The sequence below is a fragment of the Mirounga leonina genome, unplaced genomic scaffold, assembly GCF_011800145.1.
Source record: "Mirounga leonina isolate KUSES-001 unplaced genomic scaffold, KU_Mleo_1.0 Mir_129, whole genome shotgun sequence".
Taxonomy (NCBI): domain Eukaryota; kingdom Metazoa; phylum Chordata; class Mammalia; order Carnivora; family Phocidae; genus Mirounga; species Mirounga leonina.
In genome coordinates, this window is record NW_023270323.1 from 46,861,396 (window position 1) to 46,886,984 (window position 25,589).

Here is a 25,589-nt window from a genome sequence, read left to right on the forward strand (position 1 = left end):
TTTTATTCTGGATCACTGCAAGTTTCAATTCTTTGTCCTGAGAGTTTTTGGTTATTTAAGTCAAATGGCCTGTTACTCTTGAACTCTTGGTCATAATGGTTGCAGAGGTCCAAGTTGTGAAGAATTCAACCAAAAAAGTACCATAAACTACTTACTACATTGTACAGCATTTTGCTTAGTATAGGTTAAAATTGCCACAGAAAATATCTGCCAATTCTAACCAACTAGAAGGAAAATATATTCCTCTATGTTACTCTGTGTTGATTTAGTACTTTGACTATAGTGTATACTGTAAGTAATTTGAGGGTTATAAATAACTTATCCACTAGGCTATAAATCTCACTAAAAAAAAGTACAGAAGAAAGCACTCAAACAGCTTAGAGATCCACTATAACTTTTTTTTTCCAGTTCCACCTTAGGCCACAAAATTACACCATTTCTATTATTTGTGATGGGCTGAGGACAATAGAAGTGTTCAAATTCACCTTATTCTAACAATAAGGCAATGAAGCACAATGGAAAGCTGAATTCTAACTGTAAATGTTTTTTTGCAACATAGTATTTTCAAATCTGCTTAAATCCAGAGAGATTTTTATTACACAACTCGATTTTTACATCAATAAAATCTTAGGTATATAACAATACAGATGAAGGAACAAGAATTTAATTTGTATTGAAATAAATTAATTAGATATACAAAGCACACAGAGTGAAAAAGGGTCACAATAAATTAAAGTGGAGACATCATTTTGTTCAGTCACCAAAGAAAGCCCTTGACACTTTCAATTTCACACCATCAAATTTATCATTCTTGCTGATTTAAGCAGAACGCAAAACAAATATGGATCCCAGGGCTTACTTTCACAGGTACCAGCATAGATAATTTACTACAGTGATCCAATTTGGAAATCAGTAGGGACCAGTAAATCGCTGCATAAAAGAAAGAGCAATGAGGTCCTTTTTCCTTAATGTCAGCAGGCTATGATTATTATGTTTATTAGATTTTCTTGAAAGGACTCACATTTTCTCAAATATTCAGGAGAAATATATTTCCCCTCTGAGCCCTACATTAGCATTTATGTTCGTTGGTCTTGAATATAGGAGAATGATGAATTTTTCAATTTATTTTATAAATTTATACAGTCTGGATAGTATTGGCCTGAAGAGTATAACTCCCCAACCTGTACAATATTAGATATTAAAAATGGATTCGAGAAGTTACTAAGAAACGCTGACATAAACTATATATACAAATTTTTTAGTTCAATATATCCCATTATATGGAGCACCAGAACTAATGCATTTATAAATCAAGCAGTTTTTTATGACTCTTTCTAATCTTTGTGACCCTTTTAACATTTGTTCCAATATAGACACATCACAAATGTTACCTGGCCAAGACTTTGACCGTTTGGTCTCAACTTACATATATATATGTAAGCAAAAATTCATGTCAAAAGCAATTGTTCTGCTTTATAGGTACAAAAGAAAATCTGGAATTCAACTGTCATGAACCAAGGAAAAAAATTAGTTTAAAAGGACTGAGCATATCAAAAAGTTAGCTTTAAGAACACTATGAAGGAAAATGTGAAATGACTCTTGAGACTTTCCTTCTCCTTTAATAGGAGTTAATTTTTAGATTCCAGCAAAAGTATCTATCAATTTTTTATCACTTTCCTAAGAAACAGAATCTGCTTTAGATTTTAACAATACTGTACTTTATCTCATCACATCAACTCAAACTCAGAAAAAACAGGTTCCTTCTAAGAACCCACCTGAATACCACCTTAGAAGGTACACATGTCCTAGAATAATTACTACCAGGAATCCTTCCAAACTTTCAGCAGTTCCTTTCTTAACCTTAATACCAGATCCAGTTAACACCTTTCCACTCTGAATATTAGAAGAGGGCTGCTCATTAAAACAAACCCTGGAAAAGACTCCTGGATTTATAAACATATACCTTTGGCACACTACCTATTAAACTACATTATCATACAGCCTCTGCAGAATTCTCCTAATCCTAGAGAAATTCCAACGAGGTATAAAAGAGAAACTAGTTGTCTCTGCAACTCAAACTGAATTTACAAGTCTAGGTTATTATTCTTGATACAATAACCAAAACTCTCAGTATGCTTTTATATTACCATGAAAAGTCTAAATTTTAAGAGGTTAAACTGGCCTTACCTTGTGTACCTACAGAATGACCATGAAAAAATTTTAAGTACCATTTTTCTACACAGCTGAAAATTAAGGAGAAAGAACAATTTCATAATTGATGTATATTTAGGTGATTTAGGCACTCTTTATAAAGAAAAAAACAACACAGGGCCCATGATCTGAATAATGCCGCACCTAACTGTGGCCTATATTACCATTTGACTAGAAAGTAAACATTAATAGGGTACTCTTCCAGCTTTTCAACATTTCAATATTTTACTATGATTTCAATATAACTGAATACATGTAATGTAGTTTCAATATTACTATGTACTCATAGTAAATGCTTACTAAATATTTGTTGAATTTTGAGTAATTACATATTAAAAAAGGCGAAATCAGATCCTTTTATGGCTGACTCTGCACTTTTGGTGGCATTTAACCTTCCAACAGGGCCTGTGACCTGAGGAAAGAGTGCCACCTACTGATCATATCCCGTAACCATCTGTGGTTACTTTCTCCCTTGAGGCAGAGTCAGATCAAAATTGGTCTAAATTTGGGTGGTAGCTTTGAGGCTAGCAGATCCTTGGGGGATTTGGGTGGACATGAGTGGGGGAAGGTTTCGGAATAACTATTTTAATCAAAATAAACTCCTTAGGATTAGATAAGAGTCTTTAACCACAATCCCTCAAAACTAATTTCATTCACTCTGATCTCAAACTTTTAAAAAAACGAAGTCCCTCGGTTCCACTTATCTGACTACATATACACTCATTTTCCTTTCCACAGAGAATAATATTCATGTCCTAAACTTACAAACCTAATCAGAATTTTTGATCTTGATTTTTAGGAAGAAAAGGTATTCTGACAGCTTTACAAATCATAGTTATAAAACAGACCTCTTAAGTCTTCCATAAAAACTTCTCATTTAATACCAGCATGCCTTGATTTTTCCTGTAAGGGAAGTTCCTAAATACCTAAATTTAATTATTCACTTACTTCCAGGAGCATCTACCTTGGTAAATTTTATTCCAAGAAAATTTAAATACAAATTCTTATTTAAGAAATTTCAGTTTTGGACTGATATTAAATAGAGTTTAAATTCATGAAGAATCAAGTATACAAAAGGAATACAGAATTCTTGTTATAATAAAAGTAGGTTTTATGTTAGGCTTCCTTCCACCTGTCCAAGAGGGTTTAATATCTAAAAGTACTAGAAGAAGAATAGCACTACACCACTTCTAAAGAATTAAATATTCTGGGTGTTAACTTTTTTAAACCTGGAAGTAAAATTAAGTTCAGCTATGCTATAGTTTCTCCTACTTCATTCATTCCATATACTGCTACAGTATTTCCTTAATTTTAATTTGATAGATGTACATATTAAACTATAATTCCAGATGCCAAATCAGCTGGTTGTACATATACATATCATGGAATTCTTAGCTACAAGCTCATGCAAACTAAACATCTAGTAATGCTCAAATTGTAAAATTTACTTTTCATGAGTGGAGGAGTATTTTATTTAAAAATCAAGCCTTCCATTAAAGAACAGTCCAACATGAGCATATCAGAAACATAATCCTGTTATGTGATAAAAAGCCTCAACTTTTAAAGCACAGGGTATTCTACATTGTTGTTTTAATATTAAAATTCTTTTTGTCAAAACCAACATGAAATTATTTCCTCTAGGAAAATCTTTTTGACCAATGGTAATTTCCAAACTAAAGAGTAAACCTCAAAAGAGAGATATACTCATAGGTCATTAAAAGACAACCAGTAAAAACAGCTCAGAAAAAAATTAATTAACAGAAAAAATGGTGAAATTTGAGTAAATTCTATACTTTAATTAATAGTATTGTTCCAAAGTTAATTTCTTAGTTTTGATAAATGCTGTATAGTTATATAAGATGTTAATATAAGGGGAAGCTGAGTAAAAGGTATACAAGAACCCTCTGTGCTGTTTTTGCAACTCTTCTATAAATCTAAAATTATCTCAAGATTTTAAAAAATTGTAGAAAACAAAAAAACTAGTAACTGAAAAATAAATACTTCAGCTGCCAAAATTTCTTGATATAATTCAAGACTTAATTTTTAAAGACATCATTAGGAATCAATATACTGTTTACTTAACATTATAGTCACTTTATTGCTCTAGAAAATTAGTTCTTAAAACCATCAGATTACATATATAGTGATAATGAGGCTAACCACACACCCACCCACCCACCCCAATCAACTGTATTGCATGAGGCTGCTTTTCTAACTTAGTAGATAAATATTACAAAAATACAAAAACAGTTGGCTACAGTTGAGCTATCAAGTAGATATCACATTTCCAGAGATGGGAAAGTTGAACAAAAAGAAAACTGATGTTACTGACAAGTTACTAATGAATGTATCTGAGAAATCCAATTACATGCAGACAAAAGACAACTGGTTACAAAAACCATTACATTACTGTGTACTAAAATTTTTGCAGTGTTTTAAACATTCCCAATCATGCAACAGTAATAAAGATCAGAATGAATTTTATAAAGAAGTTGATGGCAGCTCAACAAACAGGATTTAACATATTATACAACTCAAATCACAGCTGCATAATACACCCAAGACTCCCAAATTTACCTACACGTTACAAAATTAAAATGCACACTATTCCCCCCACAATTCCTCTTCCAGCCCCATTCCCAATCAATTATCTTACCTATAAACCTTTCCATTTAAACTTTTAAATCAGATTTGATGGGTAAGTATGTATCTACAGGATAATCTTCCTTATTTCAGAACAGACACCAAGCACAGGCATATGCTCAGTCTTCAGTTACATTCCTTTCAAAAGACATCTGAACTGCTGCAACTGTCTATGAAAATTCAAGCCTAAGAAACCGAGAAAATTGGTAGTCAAGAATCTAAGTAATTCTATAAGGTATAATACTACTAGTCATCTATGTGTCCACATTTGTTAAAGGGTTTCCTACTTAAGGAAGGTTACTTAATGGGTCTCTGAAAGAAAACTGTATTAACTACTAAGGCTTTCTGATGTAAAACAGTTGTGACCCCATATATTGACCCAATTGGCTAACACGCTTACAGTTCAGTCTTTTTAAAAAATATTCAAAGCCACATTAAAAATTTTGGAAGATCATAGCATAAGATGCAAGGTGCATGCAGAATTCCTCTTATAATGGTATATCCAAAATATATCCTAACAAAGCAGCAGAAAATCAATTTAATAACAATTTGAAATTAAATACAGTGGTAAATGTTTCTTTTAAAATCATCAACCGAAATTACTGAATGGCAAAAGAATACGGACTCAAAACATAATGAATTCATGTATGTTAATATTACCATAATGAAATCATGCCAGATATAAATTGAGGGTACCAATTAGGTTGAAAGAAATTTTACAGCTACTTTTACAAGAGAAATAAATGTACTTCATGATAAAGGCACAGCAGCATTTAAAAAAATTTTTGATACATTAATCACAAGATAGAAACATCCTTAACCATTAACAACACAGCACAGTAAAATTTTCTTGGGAAAAGGCTTGATTTAACATGCCAGGAAAATGGTAATTTTTCCATTGAGATGCATTTACGTAAATTGGATTGAGGTCAGTTTTACACCTGGAATTAACAACCCCTAGCAGAAGTACCAACTGCTAAAAATGCTTATTTCTACTATATATAACTTAGCTGGATATTAAACTACGCAACTGTTGGTGCCAGTCTGCTTATAAAAGCAATACTCTGGAGACAAAGTCTTCTCACAAACAGTGGGCAAGCAGGTTTCATTATTACATGTTCAACAACAATCCTCAGTTCATTAAACAAGGTCCTGCAAGATAAAACAGTTTTCATTCAGACACAAAAGGAAAAAGAATACAAAGCAAATGCTGATGAAGGAATTTCCCAGTCACTAAAGAATTTAAAGTAAAAGGAATACCAAGAATGTACTGTAGGAAACGCACAAAATAAAATTCTCAAAATCAACATTTGTGTGGTGTTTTTTTGGGGGGTGGGAAGTTAGTTCATTTAACAAAAGCATCTAGTAAATGGTTATCTCCAAGGGCTGAGATAAGGGGTGATTTATATCTTTATAGTAGAGTCACATCATTTTCACATTTAACTTTGGTAAATTCAACTAGTTCTAAAAAAGAGAACAAGAGAGCCAAAATTATATACTATGGGCAATCCCACCTACTATTCTCAGAGCTTTCCTCATCTATAAAATAGGAATATGTACTTCATGGAGTCAGTCATAGAGTAATTTAAGTAAGAAAGCATAGAAGATACTCAATAAATGCCATTTTCCAGTTGGATTAGCCCACTGATCAAACCAGCTCTTGTCTACCTTTAGACTAAAGTCCAACTCCTTAACATCTAATGCCTTCCAGAATCTGGTCTTAATCTAATTTTCTGCTTCATCTCCTCTCCCACTCTCTGCCATGACTCCTATATTCCAGTTATGTTGCACTTTTGTACCCAAAACAGGTTGTCGACTTTTACTGTGCTTGCTGTCTCCAAAGGACTCTTTATTACATACTGTACACATCACACATACATTGTATAGGCTAGCAGACACAAAATCATGTGTATTGGTTGACCTGTAATTTACAAGATATCTGAAATATCACCAAAAATAATTTTGATCATTCACTTTTGAGTTTTCACACTTTATGTGCTGACTCATCCTGCATAAAGACAATTCCTGTTCTACCTTTCTGTATCCTGTGCTGGGCTTCCTTTATCTTAGTCTTCCCCAAACCCTAAGCTCCTACCTGGTAAATCTTCCAAATTTATCCCCTTTTTATTTTACACAGAATTAGTTCAGGCTCTGGACTACCCTCACAGTCTCCAAAATGGTCCTCTCTTCCTCTTGCTGAGCCTGTAATGCATCTTCTGGAGTATTTCTAAATCAGATCTCATCACGTTCTCAAACCCTCCATATTATGAATTTCAAATGCTCTTCCTATCTTGAAATGAATTCCAAACGCTTTCATGATCTAGTCCCTGTCTTACCTTCCAGGCACAAATCTTCATTACTTCCCTATATACTTAACTCCAGCAACATGCATTTTCAGGCACCCATGTGCCAGAACTCAGACTTCAAAAGACTTGGCTTCTACTACCACCTCCTCAGTGAATTCTCAGCTGCCTCCCTCAGTTTCCTGTGCTTTCACAGAACTGTCACCATCACAGACTTACACAGCTGTCTAATTCACTCAGCCCTAAGTCTCTAGAAAGCAAGTACTGCAATCCTACACAAACGTTTTATCACCAACACACAATCACTGTCTTCTGAATAAATGACTCTAATGAATAAAACTAGACAGCACCTTGAAAATACTCTAGTCTAACCCCTCAGGTTACAGATGAGGCCTAAAGAGGTCAATGGCTTGCCTAAAGTCACAGGGCTAGGTCTTTCATCCCTGGCCATACCCCTGGCATAATCTAGACCAAGTTGCAGAGTCGCTTTGGAGCAGTGCTGACAATATACGGTCAGTGATGACTGAAGTGTCTCTCTGCACTGTCTAATAGGGTGACCCTCAGCCACACATGGCTTCTGAGTGCGTGAAACTGGTTAATGTGACTCAGGAACTGAGTTTTAAAGTCTATGAATTTTAATTAACTTTTTATTTCAATGGTCAAATGTGGGGCACATGGGTGGCTCAATCAGTTAAGCATCTGACTCTTGATCTCAGCTCAGGTCTTGATCTCAGAGTCGTGAGTTCAAGCTCCACGTTGGGCTCCACATTGGGCATGGAGCCTACTTAAAAAAAAAAAAAAGGTCAAATGTAGCTGGTGGTTGCCATGTGGTTGCCATGCCACAGCACAGCTCTGACTGATCTACACTAGACATCTACAAAGGACTGATACAACTAACTTGAGGGATATCATGATGAGTGAAAATGGTACAAACTGGCAAAATCCCTAACAAAGTGTAGCATAGAAAATGTAGTTTTATAGGCCACTTATCAATATTTATAAGCTCAAATATTTCCCATTACCTTTCCACTGTTCTGATTTGTTTTGTGTGCTTACGTGAGATCTTTGAAAATGCTTATTCGCACATATTTGTGTTACCCGGATCCACTGCTATCCTTCCCTTTTTCATCCCACTGAACACTTCTAAATTTCTGTCTGCTAATCTGATTTAAAGGCATGTGAGAAAAATGGGAGTAGAGATAAAAAGGGTATAAAGAAGCAGAGAAAAACAAATCTGATGAAAAATGGATAATAGGGCAGGGCACCAGAAGATAGTCTAAAATGAATACATGAACCAGAAAAAAAAAAAAAAGAGGCAAAAACTGATGGAATCAAGTAAAACTGAAGATTTATTTCTGACTAGGGACTCATTAAGAACCTATGTCTGAAGTAAGCTCTACTTTAGGAAGTACTGTAAGAAAGACATTGTCTAACAGAACATAAAAGCCCCTCTAAGGACAATCAGAGTCACAGAAAAAGGAAAATAAACTATGTATTAAAACATAACAGAATCTAAGCACTTTTAAAACATTACTTCATTTCACCCCAAGGAGGGTATTTTCTCCTCTACCAATGAAGAAATTAAAATTTAAATAACTTGCTTAAAGTTACACACCTGGCAAATGATGGACCAACATTCATTTTCAGTTCTTTTTACTTTGCTCGTGAAATTAAGGATCACGCTAAAACACTCACTGGATTTCTGACTGAATTATACTGTACGATGAATTTATTTTAAATTTATAAACAAACTATGTTAACATTAGTATTCTCAGTAACATATCCAAGAAGCTATTAAAAACAGCTATTCATTTCAGTTTTACTCTAGCTTCTGAGATCCACATGCATAACTTACTGTATCACTGAAGCCTCCATTCCTGAACATTATAGTAACTCCTTAAAATATTTCTGCTTCCTCATTTTTCCACTCCAAACTATTCTGCACAAGGCTATCAGAAGAATATGATCATGTCCAAACCACCATTCTCATACATCTAAAAGATAAATTCTAAACTTCTTATCCTGAAATTCAAGAAATTTTATGATTTGGCTCCAATATACCTTTTTAATCTTAGCTGCAACCACTTACCATTCAGAATCCCTGGTATAGTCAAACAGGTCTATTCAATGCCCCTTAAACACAGCTTACTCCTTCTTGCCTCTGAAGATAGTTCCTACTATCTTCCTGTCTAAAATGCTTTTACCTATTCTGTCTATTCAAAGGCTTTAATCTTTCTTGAACAAAATAAAATCTCTACTTTGTGAAACTTTCATGGGCTCTTTTTATTTTCCGGCTCAATGATCTCTCCTTCCTGTGGACTACAGTATTGATAATGATAAGGCAAACATAACAATGCATCATATATTGGTTTGTGAACACTGTATCCTCAACTATTGTTTCCTTATTATTTGACATATGGCTTTGTTTCTTCAATTAGGAAAGTGCCTTGAGTTTGGGACTAATGTCTTAGACATCTTCAATACTATTTTGAGTACTATTTTAGTAGAGATAAAGGTAAATCTGGTCTCAGCTTCTAAAAAGAAATACAACCACCTCCTCATCAACCCTACTAAGGCCTGGAACTTAAGTTTACAAAAATATCACTTGCTTCTAAATTCTAACATAAAAGCTAAACAACTCTTAAAAGTTATAAATGCTGTATTTCACAATACTCTCAACAAATAAAACATTTAAACTAATCACCAGCTTACCGACAATATGGATTTCTTCGAGAGGAATATCGAAGAGTAAGAAATCTATAGTATATAAAAGGCTGGAGCAAACTTCCTTGCCCACTGAAATAAACAAATACAAGGGTAAGAAATATACATTATCAATTCATATGTATACTCTCAAAACTTAAAGCAATTTAATTGGAGAATGTGTGTCTTGATTCATTAAATGGTCACGGTAGGGGCGCCTAGGTGCGTCAGTTAAGCGTCCGATTCTTGATTTCGGCTCAGGTCATGATCTCAGGATCGTGAGACTGAGCCCCATGTCCAGCTCAGTGCTGGGCATAGAGCCTGCTTAAGATTCTCTATCTCCCTCTCCCTCTGCCCCTCCCCACCTGCTTGGTGCACATGTGTGAGCTCGCTCGCTCTCTAAAAATAAATAAAATAAAAAACAGTCATGGTAATACCTATCATGTCTAAATCAAAGTTATTCTTTTTTCTTTAAGATTTATTTATTTACATTAGAGAGAGCAAGGGTGCAAGCAGGGGAAGGGGCAGAGAAAGGCAGAGAGAGAGAAGCAGACTCCCCATTGAGCACAGACCACAACATGGGGCTTTGATCTCATCACTCCAAGATCATAAACTGAGCAGAAATCAAGAGTTGGACACTTAACCAACTGAGCCACCCAGGCACCTCTAAATCGAAGTTATTCCAAAAAAGGAAATAAAAGAGTGGCACCTGGCTAGCTCAGTTGGTAGAGCATGCGACTCTTGATCTTGGGGTTGTAAGTTCAAGTCCCAAGCTTACTTAAAAAAAAATGAAATAAAAGAATTTATATGATTGCTAAGGAGTAAAATGTTATTGCTTAAATTTTTATAAAGACAGATTCATGTATATATTACTTTAAAAAAAAATTTTTTTAAAGATTTTATTTATTTATTTATTAGAGAGCGAGCGAGAGAGAAACAGCATGAGAGAGGAGAGGGTCAGAGGGAGAAGCAGGCTCCCCACTGAGCCGGGAGCCCGATGTGGGACTCGATCCCAGGACCCTGGGATCATGACCTGAGCCGAAGGCAGTCGCTTAACCAACTGAGCAACCCAGGCGCCCACTTTTAAAAAATTTAAAAGCTATTAAATGAACCAGAAAATGTATATGGGTGCCTGGGCGGCTCAGTTGGTTAAGCCTCTGACTTCAGCTCAGGTCATGATCTCAGGGTCCTGGGCGTGGTCCCAGGTCACACTCCCTGCTCAGCAGGGAGTCTGCTTGTCCCTCTCCCTCTCCCTCTGCCCCCCACCCCCACTCTGTCTCTCAAATAAATAAAATCTTTCAAAAGAAAAAAAGAAAATGTATAAATGCTTCCATAATTACCACTAATAACTGATCATCAAATTTTGAAACTTTATAACATAGTAAATGAAAAGTGGTTCATCTTATATAAACAAACAAAAAAAACAGTAAAATCACACAGGCTCCCTAGTAAATTTGCATAGCTGATTCTACTATTTTGCTTGGTTAAAAAGCACATTTATAATACCCAAGAGCCATTTACATATTTATGCAATTCTAAGTCAAGAATTCTTTCCTAGGAAAGATTATCTGGGTTAAGACATTCACTACCAATCACCACAAATTAAATGCATCACTATTTGGATAGTGAGGTAGCAAGGCTAAGTATATTATCTTTACTTGACAGAGTTAATATGCAACTACCTAAAACCCTGATTATGAAAACCAGAGAGCAACTCTGAAGAATGCAGAGTATAAAATTATACATATTATGATAACTGTATTTTAAAACTTTTTGAAGAAATACATTAGAGATGCCAATGTGGTTTTTAAAGTTAATTTTTACCTTTTCTTCTAAATTGTGATTACTTTCATAATAAAAATTTGTGATTACAAACTAATCACTAAACTAAATGTTACATCCACTTTCCCCAATAACTCCTGTGACAAATCTTGAACTCTTCAAATTGAAAAATACACATACTACAGAAAATACAGAAAGGCATATTCAATGAAAAACAAATTTTCCATCATCCAAGTTAGCTCCTTCCTCAGAGTTACAGCTCAGTCTCTAATATATCCTTCCAGAAATTCACATGCACAAGTGTATATAATGACTAACACTAATACAGTGCTCACTTTACAATTCACTGAATCCACTTAAAACAATTCTAAGAGGGAAGGGGCATTATCACTCCCATTTCAAAGATGAAGAAACTGACGCAGAAAAAACATCTCTATGCCCTTAAATACACAAACACACCCCAAAATATAAAAGGGAACACCCTACACAGTTCTTAATAAATTTTTAAATTTATTATATCTTGAAGATTATCTGCACCATAAATTTACCTCATTCTTTTTACAGCTTCAAGCAATTCATCTTATGTATTACTATTATGTAACAAGCTCTACTAATGAATAAAGCTACAAAGATCTCATCCTTTTATCTTTTTTTACACTCATGTTCATGTACATATAAGATAAACTCACAGACTTTACCTTCATTTTTAAATACAAAGCTTGATGCATCACTCAGAAAAATGTAACTTAATGAAGCCTTCTAATATTAGATTGTGCTTCTATCATGGAGGGAACATCTAAGGAATAATGATTTTAAATTATTTTTAATTTTATAGTCTGTGTTATATGCAAGTGACATGTTAAAGCATCAACAGCTTTTCCTACTAGGGACTGAATAAAACCTTATAATCTTACCATAGTCTTTTAGAATAACAAAGTGATTTCTCTATTTAAATACTTCTAGTAAATTCTCATCTCTTTTACAATAATCTTGAAAATTAACATCAGTTTGTTTTAAGGTTTAAGTTTTTTAAATGTGAAAAATCAATGCTCAAAAGGTTAAGTTAATGATCACATCAACTAGAATCCAGGTCCCTAACATCCAATAAGAAGTCTTTCCATTGTGCCATTCCCAGACTTTATTTAGATTATATTATCTAACTTATGATCCTCTGACCTGAGCAACATGCAGTGGTCCTGGAGTTTCCGGAGAAAAACATTACTTAAAAGAATGGAACGAAGGCATTTATGAGGAAATCTATAAAACTGTTACTAGCTTACAGACTGCTGAAGAGGCAGACATGCAAAAATCTCACTAATTATTAAGCAATGCACACTAAAATGAAATATGTCATAAACAAAGATAAGTTTTTACAAGTTAATGAGATTATGGAAAACAGCTAATACTGACATCTTAAAGGACAATTTGGCATCATCTATTAAATATAAAATGCACTTAGCTTACATTCAGCAAAATCAATTCTTGTTTAGAGAAAACGCAGGCACAAAAGTATAAGCAGAAAGGTAAAAAGAGGGGTGGCCTGGCTGGCTCAGTTGGAGGAGCATGAAACTCTTGATCTCAGGGTCCTGAGTTTGAGCTCCACATTGGGAGGAGAGATTACTTAAAATAAATAAAAAATTTTTTAAAAAAAGGGTAAGAAGATGTTTACTCCATCAATATTTGGAAAAGCAAAACTTTGGAAACAAATGTTTCCCCATCACCAGGGCAACAGGTAGTAAAATGCAGCATATGAATATGACCAAACACTACATGGCCATTAAATGGAACAAACCAGAATTGTATCTATCAACATAAATAGGTCATGAAAACATACTGTAGGAGTGAAAAAAAGCAAGATGCAGATAACTGATGCATTATGGCACTTCCGATGCAAAATAAAAAACTAAAAAAACAAACAAAAAACCCCACACCCATAATTTGTATTTTCTATGTATCTGTATATGTATTTTTAAAGTACTACATGCACATACACATAGGAGAAGGAGAGGACAGAATTGCAACAGTTTAGAGTCAAATGATATTTTAGCTTTTATCTGTAATGTCCTCTTATTGGAAAAACTAAAAAAGCAATAATCTAGGCAGAAATGTAGTTTTATTTTTTTCCTGCTAATCTGAATTATTTATATTTTCCAATTTAGCTCTGAAACTAGTAATTTTTTTTTCTACAACAAAGAAGATAAACACATTAATAGAGACAGAGAAGAACTTTTGACTTGGTAACCAAAGCTTATGCTCCTCCCCTTTCCTTCCTTTTTTTTTGGTTAAGTTTTAATTTTAATCACCCAGTGCTCATCACAAGTGCACTCCTTCATCCCCATCATCTATTTCACCCATTCTCCCACCCATCTCCCCAGAAATGTAGTTTTAAAACGTAAATGCAAGAATCTTGATGGGGAGGGTCAATACTAGCCTGATGTTCTAATTTTTAACAGAACAGCTTTCTTTATTCATGCATTACTTCTATAATTAAGATAAAAACAAGGGGCGCCTGGGTGGCTTAGTCAGTCAAGCATCTGCCTTTGGCTAGGTCATGATCCCAGGGTCCTGAGATGGAGCCCCAAGTCAGGCTCCCTGCTCAGCAAGGAGCCTGCTTCTCCCTCTGCTCCCAGCTCATGCTCTTCTCCCCTCTAGTGCTCTCTCTCTCGCTATCTCTGTCTCTCTCAAATAAATAAATCTTAAAAAAAAAAAAAAAAAGATACAAACAAAACATGGAGACGATAGTAGGCAGCTATTAATATCAGACCATAATATTTTTGAAAAATTTCTAAAAGAAAAATCATCTAAATAGTGGCAGATAAACTAGGCTTCCCAAGATTCTTTCATAGGCAGCAGTTCTAAAATTAATTTTCAAAATGTTAAATGGTATATCACAAGGAATGATAAATAAGACAAGTTCCTAAGGTTTACCATAACATCTCAGTTCTCTACGATAAAATGAAAAATGGTTGCTAAGATCAATCTAGCTCTGCACACCAGTATCTAACAGATTTAAGCAGGATAAAATGAGTTAATGTATTTAATATATTCACTTAGTCATCTGCCTCTCAAAACAAATATATTTTTATTCTTACCTAAAAAGCATAAAAACTGTAGCAGGCATCAAGAATATTTCATTACAAGCAATGAATTTCAGAATATTCTGTTGATTAGCGCTTAATTTATCCAAGATAGATCTCAGGAGAGGTAAACTATTTGAACCCTTTGCCTAAAACATAAGAAAACAAATATTAGAAATAATGAAGCATTTTTGATTACTCAATTATTTTCTTTCTTTAGATAAACAGCATATCCAACAGGTAATGCAACTAAAAGACAATTATTTTGGAAACAGTAATATAAAAGTTTACAAAATAATGTAAAATTTAGTGTATTTTCCTGCTTTGTTGTATTTTGTGTATTTGAAAAATAAAGACAGCTTGAGTAAGTCATTTTCATGCTTTATTTTTTGTTAAAAAAAAGACTAGATTATTTCACCAAAAAATGGTGATTACTTCTATCTAACCATAACAAAATCAGACTACCTAGTAATACAGTTAAGGTATTTGTTAATCCTTAGCTAAATAAATTACAGAGTCCAATCACTGCTGTGACCAAAGAACTGTAGGGATAAAAGAAACAGGCCAATGCAAGGCAAATATTTGGATATTTTAATTCAAATGTCAGTGCATATGCAGTCAATCCACCTGGCACACTTAAGTGAGGCTTCCTGTTCCAACCCAGGAATAAGAAAATATTTTCGCAAAGTAGCAGCTCTGAACACTAATGTAAAAGAAATTCAGTACACTCTACTTACCCAGTATGTTAAAATTAAACAATGACAGAACAAGAGATCTCTGACAACTTACCAAACCTAAATGACTTTTTTTTAAAAAAACAAAGAGATCTATTTCAAACTTCAGAAATTCTCTGGAACTGTGGGGTATTCTGCAATACAATCCAACACAATCCTTCACAAAATGTATTTTGTGAAACTTAAAAAATTTCAAATTTAAAACTTTTAAATCACTAATAATTTACAACAAGTTTGCAGGGATTGAAGGAAATTTTTGTGACAAATACAAAAATGTCTCAGAACTAAATTCATGCCAACAATCTGCAATCCAGAAGTCAAAAAAACAGCACAGCTCTACTTACATCAAGGACCTTTTTCGTGTATGTGGCGGCATGAAGCAAAGAGAATAACAAGACTGGGAAAATACTCACTGGAGAAAACAATTAAGGAAAATATTTAACATTTATCAAGTACTTTGCAAAACAGGCTATGTATTATGCCCAATATATATCTGAACCAGCATCTGCTAAAAGGACTTCAGTGATGGCTTTTGTTTTACTTTTAATCAAATAAAGTTTTTTTTTTCTACCTGTAAATAACTTCATTTTCTAAAGCTCACAATTTTATTAATAGTGAAAAGTTTTTTTCTTTTCTATTAGATAATAAAATATTGTAAACATTTGCTAAATTCAATTGAAATCTAGGCCACCTCAAAATATTACAATTTTTAATCCCACAATGGCCATCCTGGCCAGAATAATTTGGCCTTCAAATATAAAGTCTTTGGTCCTGCTTTCCTCATCATAACTGCTTAGGAAAGAGTCTGGGGTAATGGTTTAAAAGGTATTTCTTCGGTGGTGCCCCAGCTGGCTCAGTCAGTAGAGCATGGGACTCCATCTCGGGGTGGTACTTGATCTTGAAGCGATAAGGTCAAGCCCCACACAGGGTGTAGAGTTTATGTAAAAAAAATAAAAATAAAAAACTTTTAAAAAGTACTTCCCCAATTTTCCTCAACTAAAGATCTTTCATTATTTCTTTCCTACAAGATCCCCATTATTTCAAGATACTGTACCTATCAAGCTTGTACAGTTCATGTGTTCTCAACCTGTACAAATAAAAAGTGTATATATATTTGGGTTTGTGTAGTACAGTTAATTGAGAGTCTCATCAGTTTAATTACAGACACCTATTGGAGTTCAACTGTTTGGCTTTATGTCATGGATAAATATGCAATTTTCATTCAGCTTTTTGAAAAATAAAAATTGCTCAAAAGACCCTATTTACCCCAATTTCTGCCAGGCTGATAACAAGAACAACAACAAAACTTGTCAAATATTTTCATAAAATGATATAGACTTTAGGGCGCCTGGGTGGCTCAGCTGGTTAAGCAACTGCCTTCGGCTCAGGTCATGATCCCAGGGTCCTGGGATCGAGTCCCGCATCGGGCTCCCTGCTCAGCAGGGAGTCTGCTTCTCCCTCTGACCCTCCCCCCTCTCATGCTCTCTCTCTATCTCATTCTCTCTCAAATAAATAAGTAAAATCTTAAAAAAAAAAAAAAATGATATAGACTTTAGTCCATTATGAATGGCAAAAATATGTGTCCTAAAAGTATTTGCAGTTTCTGGGGTGCCTGGCTGGCTCAGTCAGTAGAGCATGTGACCTGATCTCAAGGTTGTGAGTGCAAGCCTGATGTTGGGTGTAAAGTTTACTTAAAAAAAAAAAATCAAAAAAATGTTTAAATTACCCTCATTTAAAAAAAAAGTATTTGCAGTTTCTAAGAAATGAACCATTGTATTTTTCTACACTACCTGAAAGCTTTGGTGTGATGGGAAATGGTGATTACTGTAACACAAGGAGTTCCAAATTCATAACCACCATAACTCATTAGGATCCAAAAATGCCTAATTCCAACTGGCAAGCAAGACAGTGACCTATACCCAAGGATTAGAAAAATCCTACCTCTCTAATATAGTTCTCCAAATTGATATCCTGACCAATCTTTCCCTGACACTCATAAGAATTAAGTAAATTGCCAATTTCCTCAGTAGAAACCATGTATAGTTTCATATTTTTTAATCCATCATAGATCCCTTTGGAACTGATGAAAGCTATAAGCCTCTCCTCTCCAAGGCCACTGTAAAATTCTGTTGCTTCTTAAACAGTTAAATTTAAACTTTGACACATATCCTAACTTGAAGCCTGATTCAGGAGAAGCAATGCAGGTAATGAAAACAGAACCCTGAAAGGACAATCAAGATATCTGGGTTCCAATCATGGATCTGACACTAACTTCATCTCCTAGGCTAAGTTTCATCAAAGCTACAGATTTCTCTCCCTCTCCCCTGCTCATTTCCCTCTCCCTCTCAAATAAATAAATCTTTAAAAAAAAAAAAGGGGGGGGGGTGCCTGGGTGGCTCAGTCAGTTAAGCATCCAACTCTTGATTTCGGCTCAGGTCACGATCTTGGGTCATGGGATGGAGCCCTGAGTCTGTCTCTGTGCTCAGCGGGGCCTCCACGCTCCTCCAGCAGGGATTCTGTTGGGAGATTCTCCCTCTCCCCGCCCCCCCACCTCCTGTGCGCGCATGCTTGCTCTCTCTCTCAAATATTTTTTAAAAAGCTGCAGATTTCTTATGAGTTTTTTTACAGCTAACATTCTGTAGTTCACAAATCCTTGATAAGAGATTCATAATCTTAGCTTTCAATGTCACCTTTAAACTACTCAGAAAATATAAAGGGTGTAAGTACCTATCATTGTCAGAGCAAGGACAGCATCATCTTTTTAAACCCAAAGATCAGAACACAACTTGGTAATGACTTTGGGCTCACCTTTATTTACTAACCTAATAACCAACTACTTTAAGAATCAGATTAGTATTTCTTGCCAGTTACTAGTTTAGGCTATTCCTATTGCTCACTACTCCCCAACCTCCACCCCTAATGTAGAATTTAAGGAACATGAAATCCTTAATCTTCAACATACCCATAGAGAGGGGCTAGCAAACAACCAATTGCATAGAAAAGGCAGACAGGTTGTCTTAACTGGTCATGAGCCTCATTTGGCATCAACTCAGGATTCACTCAACAAACTTTGTGATCACCTACTGTGTGGACTGGCTTTGTCCAGGTACAGAAAGAAATATTTCAAAACTATACTTAAGGAGCGCCTGGGTGGCTCGGTTGGTTAAGCGACTGCCTTCGGCTCAGGTCATGATCCTGGAGTCCCTGGATCGAGTCCCGCATCGGGCTCCCTGCTCAGCAGGGAGTCTGCTTCTCCCTCTGACCCTCCCCCCTCTCATGTGTTCTCTCTCATTCTCTCTCAAATAAATAAATAAAATCTTAAAAAAAAAAAAAAAACTATACTTAAGTGTTACTCATACATTAACTGTAAATTAGGTAGACCTTTTAAGTCAGATAGACCTTGGGGTGCCTGAGTGGCTCAGTCGTTAAGCATCTGCCTTTGGCTCAGGTCATGATCCCAGGGTCCTGGGATCAAGCCCCGCATCGGGCTCCCTGCTGTGCAGTAAGCCTGCTACTCCTTCTCCCACTCCCCCGGCTTGTATTCTCTCTCTCTCTCTCTGTCAAATAAATTTAAAAAAAAAAAAAATCTTTTTTTTTTTAAATGTTTTTTTATTTATTCATGAGAGTCAGAGAGGCAGAGGCAGAGGGAGAAGCAGGCTCCCCGCCTAGCAGGGAGCCCAATGCGAGACTCGATCCCAGGACCCCGGGATCATGACCTGAGCCGAAGGCAGACGCTTAACCATCTGAGCCACCCAGGCGCCCAAAATAAATCTTAAAAAAAAAAAAAAAGATAGACCTTGTTAGCATTACTATGTACTTGCCAATGTGATGTCCAGGCAAGTTATCTGAAACTCTCTGAGCCTCAGTGGCCTTATCAATATGATGCTCCGGGCACCTGGGGTAGGCTCAGTTGGTTAAGTCTCTGCCTTCGGCTCAGGTCATGATCTCAGGGTCCTGGGATCAAGGAGCCCCATGTTAGACTACCTGCTCAGGGGGAAGTCTGCTTCTCCCTCTCCCTCTGCCCCCCCAATGGTGCTCTAATAAATAAATAAAATCTTAAAAAAATATGATGCTATGATTTTTTTCAGTATTGCAAGGATTAAATATGCCAAGTTTGTATGCACTGACAAAATAGGTACTCAAAAAAGTTCAGTTACCTATTCTCTTTTCCTTAAGACTTTTTAAAAATCTATTTAAAATTTGATACTTCACAAACATAGAAAGTGTTATCTAAATAGGTAATATTTAGCCCTAGAGACATATTTTACTGTGTTTTCCATTAGGTATAGTTATGTAGATACATGTACTGTTTATGATTATTATCAGAATGTATCAGAAACATTTAAGAACTCTTAGGAGCAGCACTTAAAGCACAAAATACTTTCTGGAGGACAGAGGGACGACAGTGGGGACAGAACTATTAAAATGATTGCGAGGTGACTGTTACTGTATATGGTCTGTGTTCCTTTCTGGTCTATGTTACTTTTAGGCTCTCTCTTTGCTTAGAGGACCCCTTTCAATATTTCTTGTAGGGCTGCTTTCGTGTTTGCAAATTCCTTTAGTTTTTGTTTGTCCTGGAAGCTTTTTATCTCTCCTTCTATTTTCAATGACAGCCTAGCTGGATATAGTAATCTTGACTGCATATTTTTCTCATTTAGTGCTCTAAAAAAAAAAAAAAATGATTGTGAAACTCCAGTCACTCTTTGGCCTCACAATGCACATTAGCACATCAAAGTCCTGTAGTAAAGAAACCTACTTAAAACTATTTAATCCAGTGCTTCCCAAACACACTAAACTACAGCTCTCCCCCCCAACTCTCCCCAGCCTTTTGAGAAAACCTATTATCATCCAACACACGTTTGAAATGTGTAAATATACAATTCCAAATGAGTTATTTCATTCTCCTTAGCTCCAAAGATTATCCATGTGTCCTTATTTTCTACTCTATCCACAGTAAATACTAAATTTTTATTGCATTTATTAATTATCCAATCTTCTGCTTAAATAAGTTATTTCTTGATGAATTTCCATTTGTTTCTAGCTCACGAGGAGTTGAAAGAGCTGAGGATTTCTCTTTTTTTTAAAGCAAGACATATGGACAACTGCCCAAAGATGTGAATTAAATGAAAAACAAGTGTAAATACTAAAATAAGTCCTCCATAGTCCTGTGCTTGGAATCTGAAGTTTAAAATATCCATCACTAATAGAGAAGTTTACAAGAGGCAAGAACAAAGATACAAAATTTAAAATTCCCACGCCACGTCAGCTCTTCAAATTTAGATTTCACACTTTAGAGTCAGAAATTCTTACACTAAATGCAGCTTCATTCAAATTAAGTGTCAACAAACCTTAACCAACCCAGGTTCACGGAAACCCGCATTGCTGAACCCTTCCTATTGCGAAAAATAATCCAAAGAGACCTCCTATACACTCGGTAGGGCACGCCTTTGTCAAAAAGGCACGGAAAGGATACTTGTGACAGGGTAGGAATTGACAAAGATGAGTGAGTAGAGCAGGTAGTGGCAGCTGTCTTCTAGTAAAGCCTGGGCCAGGAATGCTCTGCTTAACTGGAAATGTGGTAATCTTTGGTGCAGCCTCAGAGCACTGGTAAGAGCATTTGCCAGTAAAGCACGCTGGTAAAAGCTGGCAGCTTCATGCAACCTGCAAATTACCAGAGGAGAGGTTATCATGGGACATAACTACCGTGTCTCTTCCTCCTTTGTGGATTGCATCAGAATTGCACAACACCTAAATCTCTCACTTGTCAATAGAAAAAAATTACTTGAACCTATTATACATTCTTAGAAGCATCACCTCATATATATACCCAACTGAATTTTATAAAGCAGCCTTCCTCCTTTTAAGTTAAAAAATCAAAAATGAAAAAAATATGAACTCCTCTCATCCCTACACATCCATTTTCTTTCTGATTTTCAACGTGATGTCAGCTTTCACAAAGCGCATGACTTCCTCCAGTTGGTACTATTACTGAGTTATTAGCACCTAAAGCAGGAGACCTGTGTTTTATCTGTCCCAGAACCTCTTGCAATTTAACAAGTCTTGCACATAAAAGGTAGTACAGAAAAACCAACCAAACAACTGAATATCAAAGGCAGAAAATCTGTGTAATACATACCCAAGAACAGGCAGGACAAACAAAGCAGAGCAGTAAACTGTGAACAAACGAGAAAGCCACATTGCCGTGTCCAGTTTATTGGTCATCATGAATTGCTAAATTTAGAAAGAAAAATACTGTAGTAAACTAAGCCGGCAAATTATCTTTCCAAGGATGAAGATCACATAGTCTTATTCCTACTCAAAATGTTTTAACAACCCTGTAGCAATTATTTGAGATCATTAAATGAAAACTCCTAAGGCAACTGTTTCACCTATATGCTCAGCAACATCTCCGAACACCTTATAGTTTTAACGTAGAAAGCAGCGGAAGTACTTAAATAGAAAAATACCAGTTGATATTTAAAAAAATAAAGACTAATTAAGAATGAAACCTTTGAACAGAAATTTAACTACAATTGTCTGTATTCCTTCAACACTTGTAATACTGGCTTCATCTATTTTAAAAGAACGTTAAATAAGAACTAATTGCTCTCAAGAGAACCATAATGCCTATTCTTAGAAATCTCAAATTCAAATAGGTAGGTTTCAGATCTGAGTAAAAAGGCATTATACAAAGCCAGTTTGCATTAAATAAACCTTACAAAGGAGAAATGTAAAACCATGGTAATAGTCACTCACTACCTAACTCATTATAATTTGCTTACATACACACAAGGGCCTGACATACTCTAAGTGTTCAAAATATGGCTGTGAAATGTTAAATAGCACCTGCCTCTCCAATTTTATGACTTTCTTCATCCCCTTGGAAGCTGCCCCATTCGTCTTACCCTATTTCACTGGCCCTAAATTAAACTCCCATATCCCACTTTATTCTCCATGTTTTCTCATTCTATCTTTGCCCTTGCTGCGTTTGCCAAAGATGGATCCATTATCACTAATAGAATCACTTAAAATCTGTTTTCTCATTCAAAATGTATCTTGTCTTCAAATCCTAAAGTGGCTTTTACATTTTCTGACAGAATCTATGTTATTAATTTTTACATCAAAGTCTAATACAAACATACACGGATATATAAACTTCTATAAAGAAGTTTCACAAAACAGTATCTTCCCTATGTATAACGGATTTTTGTATTTTGTATTCTATTTAATGTTTAGAAATAGTGTTTTCACTAAATGGATTTCAAAACTCACTAATGAATCTTAATGTGGAGTCTAAAACACTACAAGCAATCTAAATTATCTTTTGAAAGATATAAAAACCGGGAGCCTGAGTGGCTCAGTCGGTTAAGCGTCTGCCTTCTGCTCAGGTCATGATCCCAGGATCCTGGGATTGGGTCCCACATAGGGCTCCCTGCTCAGTGAGGAGTCTGCTTGTTCCTCTCCGTCTTCCTCTGCCCCTCCCCCCTGCTCATGCTCTGTCCCTGTCTCTCAAATAAATAAATAAATCTTTAATTAAGGAAAAAAAAAAAAAGAGGGCGCCTGGGTGGCTCAGTTGTTAAGCGTCTGCCTTCGGGGTCCTGGGATCGAGCCCTGCATCGGGCTCCCTGCTCACCGGGAGGCCTGCTTCTCCCTCTCCCACTCCCCCTGCTTGTGTTCCCTCTCTCGCTGTGTCTCTCTGTCAAATAAATAAATAAAATCTTTAAAAAAATAATAAAAAAAAGAAAGATATGAAAACCTTTTCGGAAAAAATGCAAGTACATTTTAAAATCCAAAGATGTTTCACTGCATGTCTTTTTAACAATATGCGGGTAATTTCAGAAACATGCCTGGTTTATTGTAACCAAACCTACTATACTGTGACTCCTCTAAATTTAAATGATCACCCATAGTCAAGTGGAAGAATGAATCTGGCTTACTGTACTCAGGCTCTCCACAAATACTCAGACTTTACACCATAGTCTGAAATTTTAGAACATGTTCTTTAAAATTTAAGCTTAGGTGCACTGGCTCATTCAGCGGAGCAGCAACTCTTGATCTTGGGGTTGTGTATTCAAGTCCTACACTGGGTATAAAGATTGCTTAAAAATAAAATCTTTCTGGGGTGCCTGGGTGGCGCAGTGGGTTAAGCCTCCAACTCTTAGTTTCGGCTCCGGTCACGATCTCAGGGTGGTGAGGTCAAGCCTCGAGTTGGGCTCTGATTTCAGCAGTGTCTGCTTAAGTTTCTCTCCCTGTCCCCCTCCCCACTGTGCACGTGCTCTCCCTCTCTGAAATAAAAAAATCTTTAAAAAATAAATAAAATATTTTTAAAAATAAAATACAATGAAATCTATTTGGTTAGCGTGTTTATTTTGTAATAAACCACTGATCTATTCATTTCATTTTGTACACTTTTATGTATCTGCATTTTAGTACACAGTAAAAAAGGTTTAAAAAAGTGTATTGGTTTACACTTTAAGAGTCAACAACCCAGCCATGTTATAAATAGTTTGGGCAAAAAACATCAATGAAACTTTGGGTGAAAACCTACTGAGGTGAAAAACTATTCACACAGTCTCAAAGCATCAGGCCACAGAATACTTTTTAATTACAAAAGAAAAACGGTATCTTTACAATGGAGAGTCTGCTGGATACCACCTGAACCAAATAATCAAACTTCTCTCCAGTGATGACATAAATTAACATAAAATGTTTCCTGAAACATATAACGCACTGAAAATGACAGAATATCACTTATGTAATATTCCTGCCAAAATGTTTAACTTGATTCTAGTCATGAGGGGGAAAAAACAGGCAACTTCAATTTGAGAAGCAAAACAAGTCTGAATTCTTGACAGTCAAAAATGGCACCAGAAAGGCAAAGGGAACTATTCTAGACTAAAGAGACTAAAGGCCAGTAAAAGCAATGCATGCTTTGGATTAAATCCTGGATAAGGAGAAAGCAGCTTTAACAGACAACGGAGGAAATCTGAATATGGATTCTAAATCAGGTAATAACATGCCTCAATGTTAAATTTTTCAAATTTAATTGCAAAAATTGCAGCAATGACTGCAATGTGGTATTAGCCATCATTGTGTATGCAAATAACTCTCCAAGGGTTCAACAAAATAAAAAAGAAAACTGTGTCTATAAACGGAAATGTTGTAAAATGTTTAAAGGGGAAAAAGTGACATGCTCAATTCACATATTCATAGTGTTTAAGATTACAGAGCAATAATACTTTGGGTACAAATAACTAGTAAGCAGATCTGCATGTTAAGAATAAAATATTTACAGAAGCCTAGTTATCTCTCTTCGTAAAGAAGTAAAGACAAAATGATGAAAAGGAAAAAAAAAAAAGACTGCTCTTCCCCCACTGCGTAATTTCCATATAATGGCATAAAACGGGCAGAGACGTTCTCTGCTAGCATGCGTGTGCGGAATGAGGCCTGTGTCACGGCACCCCCTCAGCTGGCATCTTCAACCTTGGAACCTAAGACAATTAGAAACGCGGGGGGGCGGGGCGGCTAAAAGGCCCGATTTCCTTGGCATACAGCTGAGAGCCACCTGCTCCAGCCCGGCCCACAGTGGCTTAAGAAACAAAACTTGTAGCCTCCTCGACATCTCTGCTCAAGACCTCTCCTCTCTACGCTACCCCGACCTCAATCACTAATCCCAGTCCCTTTAAGCACTGAGGTGGAACGTCTCCGAACAGACTTGGCGACACTTTCCGCTCCTTCCTAACTCTAGTAAATCAAGCCAGAAGACGCTGCTCGCTCACTTACCACTGCGCCCGCCCCTTGGGGGCCGTTCGGGGCCGTATCCGCCATTGGGAGACCCAAACACGCGTCTGGGACGCTGCAATCGGGAAGGAAAGAAAGGGAATGTCAGCACGGGGCCACGATTCCGGTAACCGGTTTCCTTGCCCTGTGCCACAAGCCCGCCGCGCCCTACGGGCACTCCGAAACTCAACAGAAAGTCTCGCCCGCTCCAGAGCAGCAAACTGCCTTCAGAGCACCCGAAGTGGTCGGGAAATACCTGTAGGACACCACCAAGTGCGAAGCCGGGTTTCTAGAAAAACCAGAGAAAGGCGGAGCTTCGGGGCAAGACCCAACAGGGCCGATCTAACGCCGCCGCC

At 36.1% G+C, this 25,589-nt stretch overlaps 1 protein-coding gene across 2 annotated transcripts; it reads right to left on the minus strand.

The window, feature by feature from the left end:
• Positions 1-574: 574 nt before the first annotated feature.
• Positions 575-25,589, minus strand: TMEM33 (transmembrane protein 33). Of its 2 annotated transcripts, XM_035005068.1 has the most exons (9): positions 25,490-25,589; positions 25,237-25,309; positions 21,590-21,684; positions 20,927-21,114; positions 15,798-15,865; positions 14,735-14,868; positions 9,870-9,953; positions 5,886-6,006; positions 575-5,040 (listed from the first exon to the last, which is right to left on the minus strand). In XM_035005068.1, exons 2-9 carry the CDS (start codon positions 25,279-25,281, stop codon positions 5,035-5,037), a joined length of 741 nt encoding a protein of 246 aa, XP_034860959.1. In that variant the 5' UTR covers positions 25,282-25,309; positions 25,490-25,589; the 3' UTR covers positions 575-5,034. The 2 variants fall into 2 exon arrangements, with proteins under 2 accessions (XP_034860959.1, XP_034860958.1); XM_035005067.1 differs by having other exon boundaries at positions 575-6,006; positions 25,490-25,587.

Coding starts and splice junctions, on each gene's coding strand:
- TMEM33 (XM_035005067.1), bottom strand. CDS start 25,281: ATGGCGGATACGGCCCCGAACGGCCCCCAAGGGGCGGGCGCAGTG. Junction 21,685..25,236: donor CCCAAGGGGCGGGCGCAGTG/GTAAGTGAGCGA, acceptor TTCTAAATTTAG/CAATTCATGATGACCAATAA. Junction 9,954..14,734: donor ACAGTTTTTATGCTTTTTAG/GTAAGAATAAAA, acceptor TGTTTATTTCAG/TGGGCAAGGAAGTTTGCTCC.